Source organism: Cheilinus undulatus, linkage group 16 (genome assembly GCF_018320785.1).
Source record: "Cheilinus undulatus linkage group 16, ASM1832078v1, whole genome shotgun sequence".
NCBI lineage: Eukaryota > Metazoa > Chordata > Actinopteri > Labriformes > Labridae > Cheilinus > Cheilinus undulatus.
In genome coordinates this window covers 26,586,255-26,606,165 of record NC_054880.1, presented here as the reverse complement: position 1 = coordinate 26,606,165, position 19,911 = coordinate 26,586,255, and the positions used below count along the sequence as shown (strand labels likewise).

The 19,911-nt window shown below is 39.3% G+C and overlaps 1 protein-coding gene across 2 annotated transcripts in view; it reads left to right on the top strand.

Moving 5' to 3' along the window:
- Nucleotides 1-19,911, top strand: part of sept7a (septin 7a) — a 50,116-nt gene that overhangs the window by 11,494 nt on the left and 18,711 nt on the right. For both annotated transcript variants that reach the window (XM_041808321.1, XM_041808320.1), the window contains exon 4: nucleotides 11,496-11,602. In XM_041808321.1, coding sequence (XP_041664255.1) covers nucleotides 11,496-11,602 — 107 coding nt within the window. The remainder of the gene's footprint in view (nucleotides 1-11,495; nucleotides 11,603-19,911) is intronic.

The following is a 19,911-nucleotide window of genomic DNA, read 5'->3' as shown; positions in this document are numbered from 1 at the left end:
GCATTCCTAATGCACTCCCCTGGTGCTGCCATATTTGTTGTGCTAGCTTTGTCCTGCTCTGTGACCGTCACCTCTGCTGACCTCACTGGACAAATTATTTTATTTTTCCATTATCATAGACTTAAGTTTATTTTAGCAATTGATTAGAAAAGAATCGATACTTGGTGGACAAGACAATACGATACATCACCAGACAAAATATCGCAGTACTCTGATGTATCTTTTTTCTCCCACCCCTACTGGCAATGCTGTTAGAGAGCAGGTGTTATGGTTTATCGGGTGGTTGTGTTAACTGTGGACTTTCAGTTGAATGTGTTGAATGTGTTGAATTCTTTCTATGTCTAATATGCTTAGAAGATATAAGATAGATGAAAATCTATACAAAGTGGCTCTTTAAGTTTTCAGTATCTGTCAGTAAGATGCATTTGACTGGAAGTCACCAGTTGACATTGTCACTGGTTAAACTGTCTCACCAGTTTTTGATTTAAAACAGAGGATGAGCCATGCCCTTTTTAGTGTTCATGTCAGTCAGTACTGGTTGTTATTCTGCTTTTTTCTAACCAGTGTTGGTGGTTTATGATGTGAAATCAAGCTTTTTCCTTGTTCCTAAAGTCGCCTACATTGCTTTCATTTATCACACATAGCACATATGCCAGGTCAGGCTTCCTCTTATCCAGAGGATTGTAAAATCCACAGCGAATTGTATGTTTTTTTTGATCAGGGGTTGGACTGGAAGTGTCATGGTTCCATAGAAATAAGTGCTTTTATGAGATTATGCTATTGCACAGCCTGACATCACAACTGCAGTTAGATTCATTGTGAGTACTGATGAAAATTATAGGCAGTATGTCTGTAGGTCAGACACAGCCATGTAAATATTGCCAACACCAAGAGCCAGTGCTGCTATCAGCGCAGCTAACAAGCCTCACACCTCTAGCTGCATCTAGATTTGGAGGGGATTTGGAGATGGTGCTTAGAAGAAAATAACAGCAGCACATTCGCTGTGCTAAAACTAAAAATGCATTTATGATGAAATAAACCAAATTGAAAAATACTGAACCTTGAAAATTTCAGATCAATTCAGAATGGAGAAAATTAATAGCTATTCTGTCATGAATCAGTTTTTTCCAGGATCTCTACCCAGAACTCCTGGTCCAGTTTAGGTCAGCGCAATAAACTGACTCCTCAAAAAACATGTAGACATAGTATTGATGGTTGGACTTCAATTAAAGTAGGTCCCTGGAGCCTACCACTTACGATAACGCTGGACAGCATGGGGTGATGGTTTATGTCAGCACTGCCATAAATAAGGAAACTACATAACACGAACAGACTAAAGACACATATCTATAGCCAGCTATCATTTTAACAATAGCCAGCAGGAAAATCTGTGCTTGTGCTTCAGCTACTACTGGACATGGTGTTGAGTTTCCCAGACATGTCATGGCTGGAGTGCCAGCAGCTGGCTGCTCATGCACATTAGAGATGGTTCAAGTTGAGGAGGATTACATTGCACATAAAACACAACTCTGGGAAGCCATATTTAAAACAAATGCGAGCCCTTAGCAGCACAGGCTGGCCACTGCTGCAGCATGTGTGTATTTGGCTCTTAGATTTTGTGGTGGGAGGAGGTTTCCTGCCATTCCATTCATGCAGCCAGAGCCCAAGCAGCTGATTCAAGGAGTGGCGCACCCATAGCACCCTCCCTTTCCTTGCTCCACGAGGTCCAGAGCTACCTGAAAGCAGGAAGCAGCTGTGAATGCTCCCATGCTGTCACATCCTGTCCCCCTGGGTTCATAGCTTTTACTGCAACCTGTTTCCATGGCAATAACAACAACCACCTCCTCCTCTCTGGCCGGGTTTATGTAGTAACGCCGTGGAGTTTCCCCCCACTATGCACTCTCAGCAGAGAGGCTGTTATAGGGTGAGAAGCATGTAATTAGGATCACAGGGAGTTTGGCAAAGTCAAGTGTTTGTCCCACTGGAGGAGCTGAAATGTCAGACAGCATACACTTTTCCATTATTTTTGAAAGTGATGATGGTAGTGTTGTAAAACGTGGAATTTATGGCATTCAGTGGAATTTCTGTTTGCATATTTCAGAAAGTGAGAGACAGCTGTGAGGTGAAAAAAGAAGGGTACAAACACTCTATTCTACTCTGTCAGACATTACAGCATATTTTATATGAGGTGGAAACTACATTGCTCACACCCTCTGGAAAATATGAGCAGACCATGAATGAGTGGATGTGTTTTGATTGATAATGACATAAGCCATTGCAAGACCAGTACACACCCAGTGCCCACACATTATAGAGCATTTGAATCCTGGTGTATACTTCTGCATTGAATCTCTTCCATAGTCACCTACACCGTCATGAGCACTACATACCTGTGCATTGTTCTGCAATACTGCGAGCATTTTATGTTGGAGTTTGAGCTGACAAATACTGATTATTGGTTATAATTTGGTTACTGTGAAGGAGATGAAAATATGGTCACTGAATCGACTGAGGCAGAGGACGGGGGAATTTTGCACTTTTTGGGCCACTGAGAAAGACATTCACCCATCTATCTATTTTCTGCTCTGCTGACCAGTTCACAGCTGGAGCCAGTCCAAGCTGTCATTGGGTAAAAGACGGGATGCACCCTGGACTGGTCACAAGTCACGCATAGGACTGACATAGAGAGACAAATAGTGAGAGATGGATGAAGAAATGAATGTCTGATATTTTTTCAGGAGCTGGCAAGTAGATTTTACTAGTTGTCTGCAGCCATTTATCTCACACCAGAGCACACACAATATGACTTTAGACAATAGTGGCAACCCGTAGACCATCACAGGACTTATGATGCTTAGTTAAATTTCTTTAAAGGAGGTGCATGTCAGCTTATGTGCCTAGGCCTCTGCGCAGGTTTAAGGGCTATGCCAAAATGGCGCATTAGATTCAGCTCAGAAGCATTAGGCTTTGGCACCTGCATTGGTAATTTTTAGCTCCAAATGTGAGTGTTTACAGATGCAACATTTTCACATCACTATTTAGTTTAGTTCTTTAGTTTTAACTTTTTAGCTTTTTAAACATTAGTATCAAATGTTTATTTTCATTATTTGAACTTTATGTACAGCACTTTGAAAGTGCTTTTTACTAAAAAATGTATTTTTATTATTATTATTATTATTAGCTATTAATTAACATTTAAAATACTACCTTTTACCCGCATTTTTATTTGAGATGAATTAGCACAAGTATGGTGTTTAAATGAAGAAATATTAAACAAATGAGAGTTTTTACACTTATTTATGGTATATAAATCAGAGTGTCTTAATTCACTGAGCAATATTTTTTACAGACTGCAAATGAGCCCAGAAGACAAACACATCAGGTACAAAATAACTTCTGCTGTAAAGTGAATGATCAGGTGTGCTGTTACACCGAGGTAGCTGAAGTTGCTGTCTGATGTCCAGTGTCTACCGTCAGTATAATAAATGTAGCTCGGGTCAGCTGCTGCACTTTAGTTGCCTTTTTAGCTGTCATACAGTTCACGGATTCTTGTGACAGTCGTTCTCGTAGGTGTTCTGTGGTACAGGTCATCCGAGGCGACCCGGAGGATGTCTTGAAGCCCCTTGTCATCAGCAATGTCCGTGGTCTGCAGTGTCTGGTGACCCATTAGCTCTCGCATTAGTTAGCTTAGATGTTGTCGTTTGGGGGACAAATTCAGGTCTGCTGGGCTGCGCTGGTGTAGCTCGACGTTATGGCTTGATCCTGTGTTGTTGTTATCTTCTTTGCTAACATTAGCAGCATTAGCTGTCATAACTTGATCCCGTGTTGTTGTTATCATCTTTGCTAACATTCACAACATTAGCTATCATTCTTGATCTCGTGTTGTTGTTAGCGTCTTTGCTAACATTAGCAAAGATGCGTTTTGCCCGGAGGTGGTATTTCAGACTCGTTGTGCTTCGGTGTAAAGACAGTTCATCACCGCAGTATGTACCCACAACTTTTGTTTCATCCAGACTTCCATTAGGTAGCTTTTGAAATCAAAATTTGCCAGCCCCCAGCCCTGGGTCTGTCTCCTCACCCATCACTGCTAGCTGTGTCTGATCTGCCTTTAACCTTTTCACCCCAGGGACATAAACATCCGCACAGGTGGACTATGGGAGGAAGTTGTGGTGAAACTTAGTCACATGATTAAATTGCGTGATTATTTTATATGCGTTAAGCTTTCCAGATTAATCACAAGCGTTAACACGTTAATATTAACAGGCCTAGTTAAGACACATGTTTTGGATTTCACTTTACAAGGACTTTAAATTATCATTATGTTAAAAATAATAAGTGTTTATTATCAAGTTTTCCTCAAAGACACACACAAACCAATACATCCAAGAGGTTTTCTAGTGTCGGATAGCGTTGAACTAGCTACAATGTCAATGCGCCACAGAAGCATAAATCAGGCTTTATACAACTTAACCTGCCGCCAGATCCCTTTACATTTGAACTACACCAAATGAGATGGGATTACACCATCAACTAGCATACAGTATATTGACCAAAGATTCAGGCTTTAACCGTTTACATATTTAAATGCTAGCAGCTCCTGATTCATTTGTAGCATTTTTGACACAACATCCTGTGCTTCCAGAGCAATGGTGAACATGTGTCTGTCATGGCAAAGGAGATACGCCCCACTACAACTGTAAAAATCTGGCTTTGAATCCTGTCCAAAACATTTGAGTTGATTTAAGTAACTAAAACATGTAACATAGGTTAAGTAAAATATTTTTCAGTATGAAAGTTGCACACATAACACCTTTAACTGTTTTCAGTGTAAGCTCCACAGTTTTAGTTAATGTGGTGGGGGATGTCATTGTGAACAGAACAAGTAAAAGTGTGCCAGAGTGATCAGTTGGTCAGAGTCAATATTTGGCAGTGATTTTCACATTGGCAGGATCTGACCTTGATGTTGTCCAGCACAGCCGCAGCTCTTTGTGTTGCTGCGGGCTGACACAGAGCAGAATGAGCTGTGTTGTACGTTGGAAAGAATGTCTTCACACAAACATGAAGGCTTTTAGAACAAGGAGACGAAATCTGACACAGGCTGGAGTAAAATTGATGGCTTTGCAAACAGATATATGTACAGCACTTTTGTCATGCTGCAGACTTGTTAAACGTTTACTGTCTCCTGCCCCCTTTTGAAGGGAAAGTCCCATTCATAAACACAGAGTGGTGCAGAGAAAATCACTGCTTTTAAAGGATAATAGTGAATTTCCCTTTCACAAACACACAGCACTTTTTATTTCACCTGCACATTATTCTCCTGGTGTCTAAGAAGGGCTGTCAAATGAATTAACCCAACTCTGGCTCTGTCTCCCAGGCCAAACTTTTCCTGCTTCCCTTCCACCAGCCTCTTGAATGCAGAGGGAAGTGCCTTTGAATAAACCCCCACGGTTTACACAGCTGCTGGAAATTTCCTTTAAAGGAAGTGTGTTGGCTGCAGAGCCAGTCGAGAAGTGAGCCGACGGCCTTCGGCTTGGCGGGCTGGCTCAGCGAGAGTGATGTCCGAGTAGAATGATGCTGAGTGGCTTCTTTATATAAACTGATTCAATTAGCTGGTGGAACATTTTAATAAAATGTTAAGAATAGAAAGGCTTCTTCTTCTATTCAGCCTCCAGAATAACAGCAAAGACAGCCCTCAGCAGAACTCTGGGCATGTCACAAGGTTTATCAGATTAGATAAACTTTATTATAACTGTTGGCTAAATATTTCTTTGCTGTGTCTCATGTCTGTAGAAAATGAGCTTAGGACAAAAAGTTTTCTTCAGCTGTCTTGTGTTAAAATTACCCTGCGTATCTTTAGCAGAAATAGGAAGACAAAGAAGGGAGGGCAGTTTAGTGCACGCCTTGTTTCTTCACCTTCATTTCCTGCTCCTGGAAACTCTCAAACCTGCTCCTGAATGCCAATGAGGTCAGCTACGCAGCCCCTGAATCAGAGCAGAATCTGGCACGGCGTCCTCCGCTGAAGTCCAGCACTTTGATCACCACTCTGCTGACTCAGCTGTTAGCAATGATAGGTGTCCCAGCTTAATAGAAAGTTGGACACATCAATAATGATGATCAGGCAGAATGCAATTTCTCTGTTTGCCCTTAATGGCTCAATGGAAATGTCCATATACATGGTTCAGTGATACAAATCCAGAAACTGTCACTACAGTCACTTCTTCTGTAGCCACAGAGGTCAAATACACAACCATTTTTACAGCAGAAATAAATGTGTTTTTGGCCTGGATCAAAGAACAGATTTGATCTGAATAGTTCATTTCTTCCTCAAAAACTAGATGGATTGACCGGATTCTGTCATCAGACAGATCCATCTTGGAACGCTCCACTCTGAGACCAGGCATGGTTATTGTACTGTAAGTTGGTAAACAATGGTGACCAATGTAGTGATTAGCTCAGATTTAGCTACAGTATAGTGCCAGTCTTTGTCAGAACTGGGCAGCATCTTTTTATTACAACAAGAGCAAAGAACTCCACTAAAAGCTTCTCTTGGTGGAAAAGATGTTTCTTCTCTTCTCCTGACCAACTTAGGTTTGTTTCAGCAACTGGCTTCGCTGACTGTAGCAACAGTAGTCATTGAGCTGCATATGCCCATTGTGTCATATGTTTTGTCACTTTTTGTCACTTTTTTGTCTGCCTTTTTCAAACAGACTAGGTCATTGCTCATGTGAATGCAAGACATATCCCATTCAATGTATATGTAAAACTGTCTATCTGGTGTCGGGTTACTCATGTCTTAATCGGCACTCATTTAAAGACAAGTGATTTTTTAATGTAATTTATCAACTTTGATTTTAAGAAGGATAAAAGATGTTCATATATGCACATGGCTGACCACACTGATGGGAAGGTGCTGTTTGACAGGAAGCTTCAGGTCTTGGGTAGACTCTCATTTAGATTTAGAAAGCATCTCTGATTTGTAGGTCTTGGACAAGAAAGACCTCCTACAGATGCGCACTACAGAGAAGTCGACAGTCTGGACTACATGTTTCAGTCAGTTTCTTTTTATTTTTATGAATAAAAAACAGTTGTGAAATATGGTTGCACTTACTGATGAGGAGACAAGCCTGGGTTATACTTCTACAGAACACCATCAGAAAAAGAAAACCCTGAGAGAAACAAATAGTGGTATAAATGCTCTACTGTCTCTGTAAATTATAATACAGTAACACCTTACAGATTTCTCCTTATCCTGACATGAAATGTTGTTCGCTTGATCAAGATATGACTGTCTTTACATTACAGCACCAGAACACTGACTGACAGCTGATAGTAATCCTAATAATATCATAGGCTAATTGCCTGTGCTTCAAAGATGAAGTTATTGGACTCTACAGCAATATTATTGCCCCGACATCAGGAATATTTGATAACACAAGGTTCAGATGACTGTTGACTTATCCATTGAGCTGTCTGCCAGTTTTTTTTTAAATGAAATGAGACATTAAGGAGCAGTGGTGGACTTATTTTACATCACTGTGGCTGTAGGGAGTCGCTGATGTGGCCAAACCAAAGTGTGCTGAAAAGGATAGTAAAACATGAGATCATTTATGATTTTAAAAAAGTAGTATAGGACCTTAATTGACTGTGATTAATTTGATTTATATTGACAGCTCCAATGTAAACATTACCAAGTTAAGTTCTGGCTCGTACTTTCCTAATCTCAGAGAATGAAATTGTGTCCTTGTCCTGTATAGCAGTCAGACACTTGCAGTTTGAATTAATAACTCTGGTGCAAATATGTCATTTTAAATAGATGGATATTTTATATTTCCTGTAATGAAGCAAATATTAAACATAAGGAACTAATTAAAACAGACCTAACAGTAACTACAGAGGAAAGCAGAAGTCAGTTTTTGTACCCTGACAGCAGTAAATTTTGATGAAGAGCCCTTTAAGGGGCTGAGGTTGTGGGGACTGCAGCACAAAAATGATAATAGGCTGAGTCCTATAACTTCACAAAAATTCTGGCTACCTTATTACTTTTTCTGAGACATTTATTCACTCTGATTATTTGATATTAAAATCTGACTTTGCTTATGGTGTTGGTAAAAGGTTAGACTTGTTATGTTGGGGAAGTCTGACTCAGAGCAGCAGGGGTAAATATATTTCAGAACCAGCTGTAATCAGATCACTTAAACAGTCTTGTGGCATATCCACAGCCCCCTCCCATTCCAACCCAGCAGCCACAGCTCTACACAACTATGATCAGCATCTTCACTCAACCCAGCCCACCACCATCATAACTCAGAGGTTTTAGGATTTGTCTTGTAACCAGAGCTCCTCATCTCCCCTCTCCTCACACCAGGCCGATATTTGGGCCTGGATGTCTCTGCATCCCCTGCTGTTCCTTTTCACTCTCATCTTTCTTAATTGAATTTGACATTTCCATCGATTGTATTTCCCCCACAGTTTGAACAAAACCACAGCCACCCTGTTATCCATAAACCCTCAGCCCTGTATACTTCTCCTTGGAGAATAGTCTTTGGCGGTGTTGCCTGTTTCATCACAGAGCAGCAACAATGGCTGAAACTTGTCTGTGGAGATGAAATATAAATGTGGCTCTACCCTCCTAGGAAAATATTTATAACTGAGCGTGTGTGGAATGAAGGATCCTTTTGTGTGATGTTTTCATCATCTCACCCCCCTCCTCCTTGTCCCGGCCCATGCAGCTTTTGGTGTCTGAGTTGTTGGCAGCGGTGGCCCGTATTGGCCCTGACCATTTGTAAAGGTCAGGAGCGGCTCTTTGGCTGCATTGCCAGCCCGCCGTATGATCGCCTCCCCGCTCACACTGAAGCTTTTGTTCAGCACTTTCTTGTTGCTTTCCTCTCGGCCCGGTCTTAGCAGGCTCACACTGCTGCTAGTTTTGGATTACAACTGTAACTCCCTCCAGGTTCTTGCAGAATTTTTCGTGATTATTGCAGCACCAAAAACTGCTCTGTGTGATTTTCCTCTTCTCAGTTTCTCAGAGTCTACAACTTTCTTTGTTTTAACAATCCTCAACCTTCAAACACAGCAAACTGACTCCTGTTAACAGAGTCTGTGTTTCCTCTAAACATGCATGCATCAGTGTGGCTGCTGTTGCAGTGAATATTGCCTGGATTCTTAGGGCAGACACTCGGCCACATTCTTCATTTAGTACATCTAGTCTGGCCGTTGTTGCACCTTTTCTCTTCTCAGTGCTAAATCACATCTTTCTGTTGTCAGGCTATTGTTTTATCCTGAGTCATGTCCCTTTTGTTACCATGACAAAACTGTCACTGTTTCTTTTTTTATGTTTTTCATGTTTCAAAGATTTGCAAGGCTTTAAGCACCAAAGATATCATGTAAATGTGCTTTTGTTTTTACTGGCAGGGCCAGATTGTTGTGTTGTAACGATTTCACCTGGAAAGTAGAGTTCACAATCAGTCAGTACGTTTACATCAAAAGATAAATCAAGCCACAGCTCGGGATTTGCTTTTAGTAACGTAGCATGTGTTAAAAATTAAAAAAAAATTTAAAACAGATTAAAAAAGCAAAATAAGAGAAACAGAAATTAATATTTGTTTTCCTCCTAACATTAATACAACCTAATAATGAAAATAAAATATGTGTATATATCACATAGTTGTTGGAAAACAGCATGTTAAAGGCTTTGTGTGGATATACAGAGGGAGAGAACACCTGCTAAAGAGTGTAATATTTGTGCAAAATCATAAATTATGTTCTTCAGAGGTTTGCAGAATAGCTCATGTAAATAAAGCATTGGACGTTTTGACAGAGTTAGCAGAGCACCTAAATACACACTTGTAGCCGCTGTTCTCTACTTCTGCCTACCCCATATGGCCTTTGAAATGCATAAGCGTCAGTAAAGTCCTCGACCTTATGCTTTTACATCCAGAGGTTTTTTTAAATCAGCGCAGTGAAGTTGAGGAGAGGAAGAGGCCGGTGAGTCTTACCACTGCTCTGCTACGGCATCTGTAGTTAACGTTTCTTATTTGTGTGTTTTGTTTTGCCTGTTTCTTTCTCTTCTTCATTGGCTGTCAGCAAACATTGAGGAGAGTCACTGCCACCTATAATGCCAGTTGATTCTCTCTGTGATTACCATTTTTAAATTCAAACCATAGACTATAGAAAATATTCATCGCGAGAATATGTGCTCTGAACCTTGACATTCAATCATGCAAGTTTCTGTGAGATCTTGTGTGTCCAGAAACTTCACTGTGAAATTGTTACAAACAACAGGTGTGTGGTCTCACAGTCTGACCATGTCGTCTAGTGTGCTCTTGGAGGATTATGGGAGGCAAAAAATGGTTTGAAACTGTCTGATTTCTGTGGTCTACTACATATTTAAAATCTTTTAAGATTGCAGTAGGCTGTACTGTGATTTAATCTACATTTCTATCAATTGCCCTTTGGCATATCATTGATAAGGAGGTTGTGTTTGCCATAGTGGACAAGACACAGACTAGTATTATCTTAGATGTTTCTGTGCAAAAATTCTCATAATTTACCTTTATCCAAAATTTTAAAAAATTTTACAAGGAGTAATTGGCTGAAGGTGCAATACAATGATCAGATTTGTCACTTTGCATAACAGTTGACCATTAGGGTTGACTAATAAAGTTGACCAATCAGCATGTGCCCATTTAAACTGTTTGTTTAGTCACTTACAGGCTCTGATTGTTTTCTAATGCTCTTGTTTGTGTCTGATAACATCACTGAAGAAATCCCTATTAAAACAGACCTTTGTTGATGCATAAGAGGCTTTTTTATGAAACAAAGGATTATGTTGCTGCCATAACTGTCTGCCCTACAAATGCCTGCTGAAGAAATCTTCTAGAAATTACTTAATCAGTGTTATATGTTTGGTCATAAATGTCCCATTAAAAAGATAACAGAACTCTCTTTAACACCAAACTAAAGGCTGTCATGTGATGATAATTTCTCTTTCTTCCTCCATATAAACTAAGTTTAATGGAGTGATTCAAAGCGACAGTCGTCTGCTTGCTCCTCATGCCTCAGATTTCTTCCAGCACAATGAGCTCTCTTCTTTTGATTTCTGTCTTCATTCCTTGGTTGGACTAAAAACTCACGAAATTGTCCTTCCCCTCTCCTCCCTTCCCATGATTCCCTGATTAGATTCCTGAAATGCAGACAGGAAAAGAATTTGGGAGGACAAACCTTCCTCCCCTTCTGTCTTTTCCTTCGTCTCCCGGGTGCTAACACTCGCCTGTTATGAAAAAGAAGGTTAAAGGGAGCAGTTTCCTGACCTGAAGAAAGGTTTGAATGTGAAGAATGTCAAACATTAGGAATGGGGTCGATAAACATCTGGAGATTGTGTCATGTTGTGTCTCAGTCTGGCATGTTAAAGAGGATTAGAAAACGAGTATGGCGTGAAATGCATCTCTCGAGCTCACTCACACCCACTCACTTTTTGCTCCGTCTTTGTCTTACAGGGGAATCTGGACTGGGGAAATCAACGCTGATAAACTCGCTCTTTCTGACAGACCTGTACTCTGCTGAATACCCAGGGCCCTCTCATCGAATTAAGAAAACTGTACAGGTAATGAACTTATCTCTACAGGTATAGTTGACATGATACCAGAATCTGAATTTCTATATTGTACTCTTCATACTTTTGACATCCAACCGTATTGGAGTCTAAGATCAATATTAAATGTTTTAATGCTCAAATTTACACAGTTAATGAAAAAAAATTGGCTAGTTTTGGCAATTTAATTGCTGGAAGTTTCTGTAGTTAATAAAAACTACAAAATGAACAAAGACCTGCATTTCCCAACATTAATATTCTGTTATGTTGCTAATATTTTTAATGGCACCAAAATTATTCTTAAATTGAGGGCCCCTGATTACCTCTGAATTAAAAACATAATATGGACATCTGTGTTACATGTTGATTTTTTCACAGCAAATATTTTAAATAACATTTATTTCCTCAAGTACTCTGACCACTTTAAAGCACCGATATGTTGGCTACTTTTACTGCAACTTGTCATAGTTATGATCAAGTCTTTTGGCCTCCATTTTCCTGTTTTAGATTTTTTCTCAAACACATATACATCTGTGTGGACTCGAATAGTTATTTATGCTCCATATCAGCCCTTCATACTTTAAAAGTGCCTATTCATGTGGAATATTGTCTATTTGTAGTTTTTCAATACATTATGAGATTTTAATGAGATTAAATCTGTTGCCTATGATGTTACAGTTTTGTATTTACATTATTTTAGGTGTACTGCAATCTTGATTTTGATAAGAGGTTAGGACGAAGTTATATATTAATGGACAGCTTCTTTTTATAAGCAGCCTCATGACAAAAGAGAAAGGGGGGGACACAAAGAGAGCAGCTGTGCTACTTTAACCACGTCAAGTTCGCACAGCTTATATTTTAATTATAAATCTATCATGAGATGTGGACATCAATCAGTGTATCAAAGGAGGTATGAAACATGATTTATGTCTATAATTAATCTCATAAGGTGGTTGTATAGGGATAAAAAATGCTGACATAGTCAGAAAAATAAGGTAAGCTGTTGCTACTGCTAGCTTGTTGAGGAGTGCAAAATGGGCAGAAACTGTCAGCAGGCATGCAGGAGGAATTTCATAATAAAAGTACAGCTTAAAGGTGGTGATGTAGATTGATGTTTTACTTTCTATCGATATGATTGGATAAGTAACCAACCAACCGATATATCGGTATCAGTTTTCTTTAATGCATGAGTTCTGTGAAACATTCATAAAATAACATCTACTTTCTCTGTATCACCACTTTGTTTGTAAGTAGCTGTGCTCCCTCTTCTTTATCTCAATGTTGAATGGTCACTGCACACCATTTCTCTCTTTCTCTGCTTACAGCAGCATTGAGTAAAAATATGACTGCATATCTGTTTTGTTTTGTTTTGTTTTGTTTTGTTTTGTTTTTTCAGAATTTTGGTACTTTTGGTACTATCGGACATAAAAACAGCTGATAATCTATCTTTTAAAGCATGTGGTTTCAAAAAGAATAAACATTTGATACAACCTTATCTACAGGACTGATCTACACTTTTCCTCTCTGTTCTTTGAGGATTCACCCTCTCCAGAAAAATTGTGTGCTATATCTTTAAATAGAAACAGAACAGGTAACCTTCACCTCGATGGCACTGGCCAGTCAAAGCGTGAGAGCCTCAGGCAGCTTTAACACAGGTGTGCCTCTACCTTTTGTTTTTCTGTGTCTCTGAGCCTCACTAAATAGTTTCTGTGTGAGATCTTGTTTTGTGAGGCTGCTCCTCTTTTCTGTGTTTGTGTTAGACAGTGAAACCGGTTCATCTGCTTTCATAAAGACATAGTTTGTTTGCCAAGAGCAGAGATGTTTTATTATTTCATATCAGGTTAATGTGATTAAATCGCTGTTTGATCCGAAGTCGTAACATGTTACGTTAAACTGTTTTTAATCAACAGCAAACTTTAACAGTTAAATTACTCAAATTTTCTTCCTGTCTTTCATTTTATTGATAAAATAATTTATAGTCCTGTTAATTTTCTAGTTACACAAAATGTGCCCAACACTTCGACAGTGCTAGGCTGTGATTTTGATATCATGTTCAGCAAAATAAGCCGAAACGCAGTGATTTCATCTGAGAGGAATTCCTGGAGCAGCTAATCCTTTCAAAGTCAAAGAGACAGCCTCATAGTGCTTCAACTATCCAAAACCCGTAAGAGATTTGTGTATAAATATTCACTCAGAAATGCCCATGGCTTCATACTTCTGCCAGCATGAAAGAAACACCGTTTATGAACATGAATATGTGAAATAATACAGTAACTTAAAACATATTTACATTACAGTTTTTATCCTTCTCATCAGCAGTGACAGACACTGTCTAGCTTTGTCCTTTCATTCTTTCAGCACAACCAAAAAGGGCATTTGAAGTGTTTGAAATGTATAAAATATGATAAAGTAGCAAACACTTTGATGTAAAAAATCAAGAATCAATTTTAATTTGTCAGCTTTTTCTAAGTTTATCTAAAGACATCATGCTGAAAAGTGAAACTGGCATTATTACGTGCATAAAGCTGAAATTCATGAGTAAACAGCTTAATGGAAGGCTTTTATATGTCAGCCTTGACAGTGAAGAGTTTAGTCTGGCTGAAGTGGCCACTGGCTGTGCTTGATGGATATGAACATCTCTGTAAACACAGTATGTTTAGTCCTATGTGCTCCACAAGACTATCTTGTAAACATTAAGGAATGAATGCTACAAACATGTTCTGACTCCTCCAGTCATCAGCGCTTGTATACTTGTGTAGATTTAATATTATAATCCTAAAGATCTTCATCACAGCTTAAAGATGTGCACACATACTAACTAGAGAAAATTGGAAACATCAGATGAAATGTAGAAGACAACATTCAACATATGTTCAGCATTAAAATGTCAGATTAAATAAAGTATTTATATCTCTACAGAGAGAACAAAAAGTCAAATAAGCTGCCAATCGGGGACTTTTTCAGACAAACAAAAATGTTTATTTAGATTGTTTCAGGTTTATTAAACTTAACTTTATGCTTTTATAAAAGTGTGTATAGTTTGTGTACCACTAAGAGGCTAATGAGATAAACGTGCATGAGTATGTATGATAGAATGTTTCTGAAGTATGAGTTTATACTACAAAAGGTGCATTGCTCCTTCTAAAGCCACCAGTTGTCCTAGAGTTTCCAGCCGTCTGCACTCATCTGTTAGTTTGATTTTAATTTTTTAGACAAAGCCTTTGACAGTGGAGTCTTTCAGCTTTAAAGAGAAGGAAGTAACTGCTGTTTCTGGAACAAATAACTTCTCTTAACTATATTAGGCTTTTCTGGTATCCTTTTTCAAATGTGTGCTGTTGGTCTCAGAGTAACTGGGGCCTTAATTTAACAGATAAGAACAAACAGTTTGCGAACTGGCGCTGTATTTCCTGTGTTTCCATGATAGTACAGCTCATATTATCATCAGTGTGTGTGTGCCTGTATGCATCTGTTCACTAAACAGCAAACAAACAGACAACTTCCTGCGATCATGCAGAGATAAAATGAGCCACGCGCCCTAGTGTACGGTACACTGCCCCTCCTCATTCCAGCTCAGCAAGCTTCCTCTTAAATGATGACAGCATTAGTCTCAGTGAACATTACACACCTCCAGATGATTTGTCATCATTTTACTATGCTTAAAAAATCCATCACCACCATGATGTTATACTTTAGGATTAAAGATAATAGATAAAGCATAACAGCAACCCTTGAATTGTGCAAGCCAAACACTGCATCGCCAAAACATTTTTTACCTAGTACAGTTTGTCACAGATCAGTCTTAAGTCTTCAACATCTCTGACCACACCTAGCATTAGAGGTTATGTGCTAATTGAAGTCACCTAGCTCGTTAATCCAGGCAAGATATCAGCTGTTGAACTGAGCCATTGAACAATGCTTTTTTTGTGACTACTTCACCCTACTACTAGTCACCAGAGGCTATATTTAACAATGTTAGCCTCCCTTTTCTCAGTAAATTAACCCCAGACACCCAAAACTGGCTAATTTAGCTAAATTGGATGTACATTCTGCACATTTCAAAGAGTCCATAAAGGAACAGCTTACTCAGCTGAAATTACACCAGCACATTGACTAATCCAATGGTTGGTTAGTTACAAAGAAAGTCAAAATGTTCCAGTACCATTTTTTCTTCCTGATTCTTATACCAGAGTGTTGGGGTTTGGCTGCTACCATGTACAGAACCGATATGGATATAAACTTTTTGGACCGACTGTGCTGTGGAAAACTGCCTCATTATTTAACCCTACAATGAACTCGGAACCAAATAGAATCGAATGTTCAGCCTCTGCAGAATATTAAAATAACAATGACACAGAGCCACATCACAGGCTCTCTCTGTCTTTTCTCCATTATATGCCACTCAGGCTGTCTCCATAATGATCAGGCGTTTCAGCATGCAAAGCTTGATACAGCATGGCGTGATCATGGAACAGCCTGCCATTGGTTGTCAGCCCCTCAAAAGCATTCTGGGAAATGTTCAATATCAGATCTACTTGTGTGGATTTAATCATTTAAATCCCCTAGAAGTGACTCGAGTTCCAGGCTCACGAGAAATAATTCCGTATGGACATTGAAGGCATAGATAGCATCAGTGGAACTGCCCAAAGGCAAGCTTCAAGAGGAAAAAAGTTAGAGGCTAGGATTTATGGTTTAAAGTCACTTCTTCTTTTTTTATAGGTTTATTTTGGTCATTTTTGTGCCTTTATTTGATAGAGGAGGATAGTGGATAGAGAGACAGGGATGAGAGCCGTGGGAGAGACATACGGTAAGGGGCCTTAGGCCGGATTCGAACCCAGTCCGTCTGCATGCATGGGGCGTGCACCTTAACCACTCGGCCACTTGCGCCCGTGGGTTAAAGTCACTTCTAGTCATATGATCGTGCCACTGGAATGGGTTTAAAATAAAACTTTATCGGATTGGTGCATAAACATGTATGCACACTGATACCAATACCTGCATTTCAGAGGTATTGGACCAATTTCCGATATTAGTAGGCTATTGGAATCAGAACAATGCTAAGAAAAAGAGGGAAAAACTGCCTGTTATCTCGAGATCAATCAAATCAATGTCAGGCTCCCTGTGTCATCCTACTAGTAGTCTAAATAAAATAAATGAAATTAAATATTATACTGCATAGCTGTTGCAATAACATATTGATGTACCTTACAAAATGGTAGGATTTAAAGGCTGTACATGGGACTTAAAACTCAAACAGATGCATATTGTTCGTGTTGTTTGATTATTCTTAATATATGGTAAACTCTAAAAAGTATAGTACCTAAGCATTGTCTCTGCCTCAGGTACCTGACAATTGACTCAGTCTGTTGACTCCATACCTTACAGTCTTCTCGCTTGCCATGAGTGTGTTTACAATAACAAATATTAACACCCCATGAGCTTCATGAATAGCTGTCATGTCAAATAAAGACATAAGCACCATCAGAGCTGCAGATGTATCTGTTTGAGGAATGAAGCTGCTACCAGGAGTGATTCTGAGTGTGTTTGGCGTGCGGTTTGTGCCCGAGTCCTCCACCTTTGATGTCGTTTGCAGTGACGGTGCAGGGTTTGGCAGCTTCCTCAAATAGAGCACACAGCTGCATAGTTTTACTCGAGCTTCCTTTTGAAGCATGAAAGGTGATACTGTTGGTGTTAAGGAGCTCCTGCAGGCCCTCCTCCTCCCTCCCTCTGTAGTAGGGAATTAAACGTTTGGCTGGTGTACAGTAGATCAGCTGCATGGTGAGGATCTTCTCTTCACCTGCTCTCTGTGATCCTCTGCTTTGCTCTAAATCTCCTCTAATCCCTGGAAACACACTGAGGGCCTCTGTCTGCCATCGGGCCCTGCTGGGTTCAATTTGTTTACCTGCCTATTACACCTCCTCTGCTCTTATTAAGAGTTTAAATGAGATTAAGAATCTGTGTGACAGAGGGAGAGCTACTGTTGGCTGAATGTTGGAGGATTTCTCAAGTTTTCTACACCCAATCCAATAACCTGAGGGCTGAGGTGTTTGCTTATGATGAAATGTACATAAGTGTGGGTGGGATATGGTTGGGAAATACTTGACATGTTAAGATATATTGATCTATTAATATGTTTTAAAATGAGATAAAATGTTAGCTAATAGCATTTATGTGGTTTGAGTTTATGTTGAAGCTCTTTTGATCAGGCCTCGTATTCAGTAAAAATATTGCTCACAGTTATAACCACTTACAGTAATATGCTTAGTGACAAAAAGATGATCTATTTTAGGTGTTAAATCTGAATAGGAAATTATATTTATACATTTTAAGTAGGAACATTTATATTATTGGTGACAATCAAAGGATTTCATTACTGTTTGAACACACAGCAACAAAAATCAAAGTTCTTGACCCTAGAGATCCACTGACTGTGAAGAGTCGGGTCAGTGTCAACGTTTAAAATAACCGCAACAGATGCAGCTGTGGTTCAGGGGTAGAGTTGATTGTCTCTCTGCTGGAAGCTCAGGGGTTTGCTCCCCCGCTCCTGCAGTCAGATGCCGATGTGTCTTAAAAGCTTAGTTTAGAATTCTTGCATTTCTTGATATTGCCATTCAGCTAAAAAATATAAAAATATATTTTTTTTGTCCATGTCACCCAGCCCGATATGTAGCTGGGGGTGTTCATTGCTTTCTGCTTATCCTTACAAAACATTAAAAATGGGAAACACAGAGCTCTTAGTCCTATCTCCACAAACCACAAACTAATTACATTTCAAATAACTGTGGCCTTTTTATCCCATCACATGCCAAAGAATGTGATGGAATCCAGATGAACGGAGTGTGTCACATAAAACGATTCATTTTGAAAGAAAAGAGGAAGATGACCAATGAGGGATCATTTTAGAGGGTGTGAACTGAGCTGATATAGGCTGGGGCAGATGTCCCTGTAGTTCGTGTTAATAAAGCTTGCTGAGCAGAGAGCACATGGGGACATGGACTTGGTAAATAGCCAGCAAACTGCTGTATACTCTGAGCTCAGTCTTGTCCTGCAGATGCACAGACATGCTTCGCTTTTCATGTCAGACACTCCCGTTTCACTATACATGCCAGATAACTTTACAGAAAGGATCGCTACAGTGATTAACTTTATGACAAAATAAATGGTTTTATAACCAGAAACAACATAACGTGGGGAAAAATCATAGCCTGCATGAAGGTCCTAGCAGCATCCATTGGATGGTCTTTAATGTGTCTAAAATTTAGTCAAATTGTACTATTGGTGGTTTAAAACACTTTTTGACTTGTAAGTGGACAAGTCATGTACTATATTAGTATTCTTAACCTTAATAAAAATGTTTTTTTTTTGGAGGAGAACACAAATTCTGTCTTATTTTGTAGATGCTAAAGCTAAGACATGACTGGTCACGCCACTGTTATCCTTTCAATGGCAATTGTTAACTCTGTAGTTGCTACGTCCACTATTTTTTGTTTTTTGTTTTTACTGCATGTATATTTAACAGCATCACCAGCATGCATTTGCGTTTGGCACACTTGTAGACGAACAGTGATATAAGGACTAAATGATAGAGTATACCCTTGTGGTACTCCATTGTAGATTTGATGTTGCCAGACAATACACCATTAAATTTAACATCCATGCCAGCGCTCTAGATGAAATGGAAATATTTGAGAATATCATTGTGATTAACCATATCAAGTGCTTCTCAATCAAATAAGCTTACAGACCACTGATCAAATCAGACATGGATGTTTTACATGACTGTCTCTGTGCACCATGGTAAATCCTAACAGTGTTGTTTCTTTTCCCATGAGCTCACTGTCTGTCTGTGGTTAATAGGCATGTCTGAGGCTTGACTCATCCTGTTAAGCAGCAGAAAAGAGGGCGCTGCAGGATTCCTTGGTGTTGCCCACTTAGCAATCAGACTTGCCATTTCACTCTCATTTTTGACTTATTTAAATCCATAGTTTTTTCCAATTTTGCATCAACGCATCCTGCAGAGAGGGGAAGTCTGGTATATTTGATTTTTAATTTTTTAGGGCCTTTTTATTCCGTTGTTAGAGGATAGCACAGTGAATAGAGTCAGGGAACTGGGAAAAGAGGGAGTTGGGAATATTGGAAAAATATTGGGTACATTGGAAAGGGGCTATAGGAAGGATTTTAACCCAGGAACAACAGCAGACATTACCATTAGCTTGCCCACGCCCCAATGTGTCACATTTTTACACCCAATATAATCTTGCAAAGCACATGGATACGCCCGTTTCCGTGTGTTTTTCACAGGCAAATCCATCTTGCAAAGCTCC